This window comes from Diaphorina citri, unplaced genomic scaffold (genome assembly GCF_000475195.1).
Source record: "Diaphorina citri unplaced genomic scaffold, Diaci psyllid genome assembly version 1.1 scaffold13041, whole genome shotgun sequence".
Lineage (NCBI taxonomy): Eukaryota > Metazoa > Arthropoda > Insecta > Hemiptera > Psyllidae > Diaphorina > Diaphorina citri.
Window position 1 is genome coordinate 1 of NW_007390410.1, and position 1395 is coordinate 1395.

General features: G+C 36.2%; 1 protein-coding gene across 1 annotated transcript; it reads right to left on the bottom strand.

The window, feature by feature from the left end:
* Positions 1-56: 56 nt before the first annotated feature.
* Positions 57-583, bottom strand: LOC108254134 (protein asteroid; the record flags this gene model as incomplete). The annotated part of the gene is made up of 2 exons (XM_017449121.2): positions 535-583; positions 57-404 (listed from the first exon to the last, which is right to left on the bottom strand). Coding segments are annotated over exons 1-2 (397 nt in total), but the record flags the coding sequence as incomplete, so codon positions are not given.
* Between the last annotated feature and the right edge of the window lie 812 nt (positions 584-1395).

Genomic DNA, 1395 nt, shown 5'->3' on the forward strand with positions numbered 1-1395 from the left:
AAAACTTTTTTTTTTTTTTTTTTTTTTTTTTTTTTTTTTTTTTTTTTTTGAGAAGCAGTTTTTGAATGACTTACCTCCAAAATGTCTGAACAGATTTTCAACTCGGTAGATTTGGCAGAACACAGCCTTCCCAGTGGAGCTCTCTTGACAATCCCTCTGTCCTTTGAGCTGAATATTGAAGAACGGGATGTACTCTATGTCATTGAGGTAGAAGTCAGAGTCATAACTCAGAACGGGGCATTGAAATTTCCGACTCAGATAGACCAGATCAAAATCAGCTTCCAAATCACTTTGCACACATGGGATATGCAGGTATCTGAGTACAGTCTTGAACACTTCTTTCATGAACATTGGAAACAACTTGACATTGTTCTGTTGATTCACTGACTTGAAACTGCTGACACCTGAGAGAAGAAGGAATTTTGATAAGACATTCTTTTAATGCAACAAATACCTATGTACAAGTGTGTGGAAAATTCATTTTCATGAAAAGCAAACAGATAAATGTAATCTACACTATACTGACCAACCTACCTGAAATGCTTGCTGACACCTGAGAGAAGAAGGAATTTTGATAAGACATTCTTTTAATGCAACAAATACTTATGTACAAGTGTGTGGAAAATTCATTTTCATGAAAAGCAAACAGATAAATGTAATCTACACTATACTGACCAACCTACCTGAAATGCAAAAATTACAAGTCAAAAATAAACAAAGAATTTATGGTGGGAAAGGGACGTTTTATGAAAAGTAAAATCCCATCCCCCTACTGTTTTCATGGGATTTTTCTCGAAAAATCTCGTCCTCAACACGCTCCCCTGTGCTAGATCCCTGATTTTTCCGTTTTCAAAAACTTTCAAGTTTTGATTTGATAACAGTACAATGTTGCCAAACTCACCGATACGTTTTCCCCCCGGGGAAAAATTCTTACCTTAAAAATTCCCTTTACAGTTCAAGGTCATTTTTTAGGTCCACTCTTAAAATGCTACCGTTTTGGTTAAAAAATTAAAGACACGTTTTATATTTTTTTTTGCACCTCTTATCATCATCAGAGACTATGCCGTGACAGTCTCCAAGTATGAGATGTAACAATCGCTTGTAACAAGTGGTAAACCCCCAAAGAAAAAATCCCATAAACCCACGTTAAGTGGAAAAATCCCCTGTTTAATAAGTCTGGGAAGTCTGGCAACACTGTCCAAGAAATAACCTCAAAAATGCACATGTTTTTTTTTTTTCAAACTCCAAACAAGTGGAAAACTTTGGAAAGTGGAAATCTGGAAATCCGTTCTGGGATAGCCAAAGGAAAATTAGATCTGTGCCTAGTCCTGGACAAATAAGGTTTACTCTATCCCACAGCACTACACCAGCAGAAAAGATCACTTTAGGAGAGAA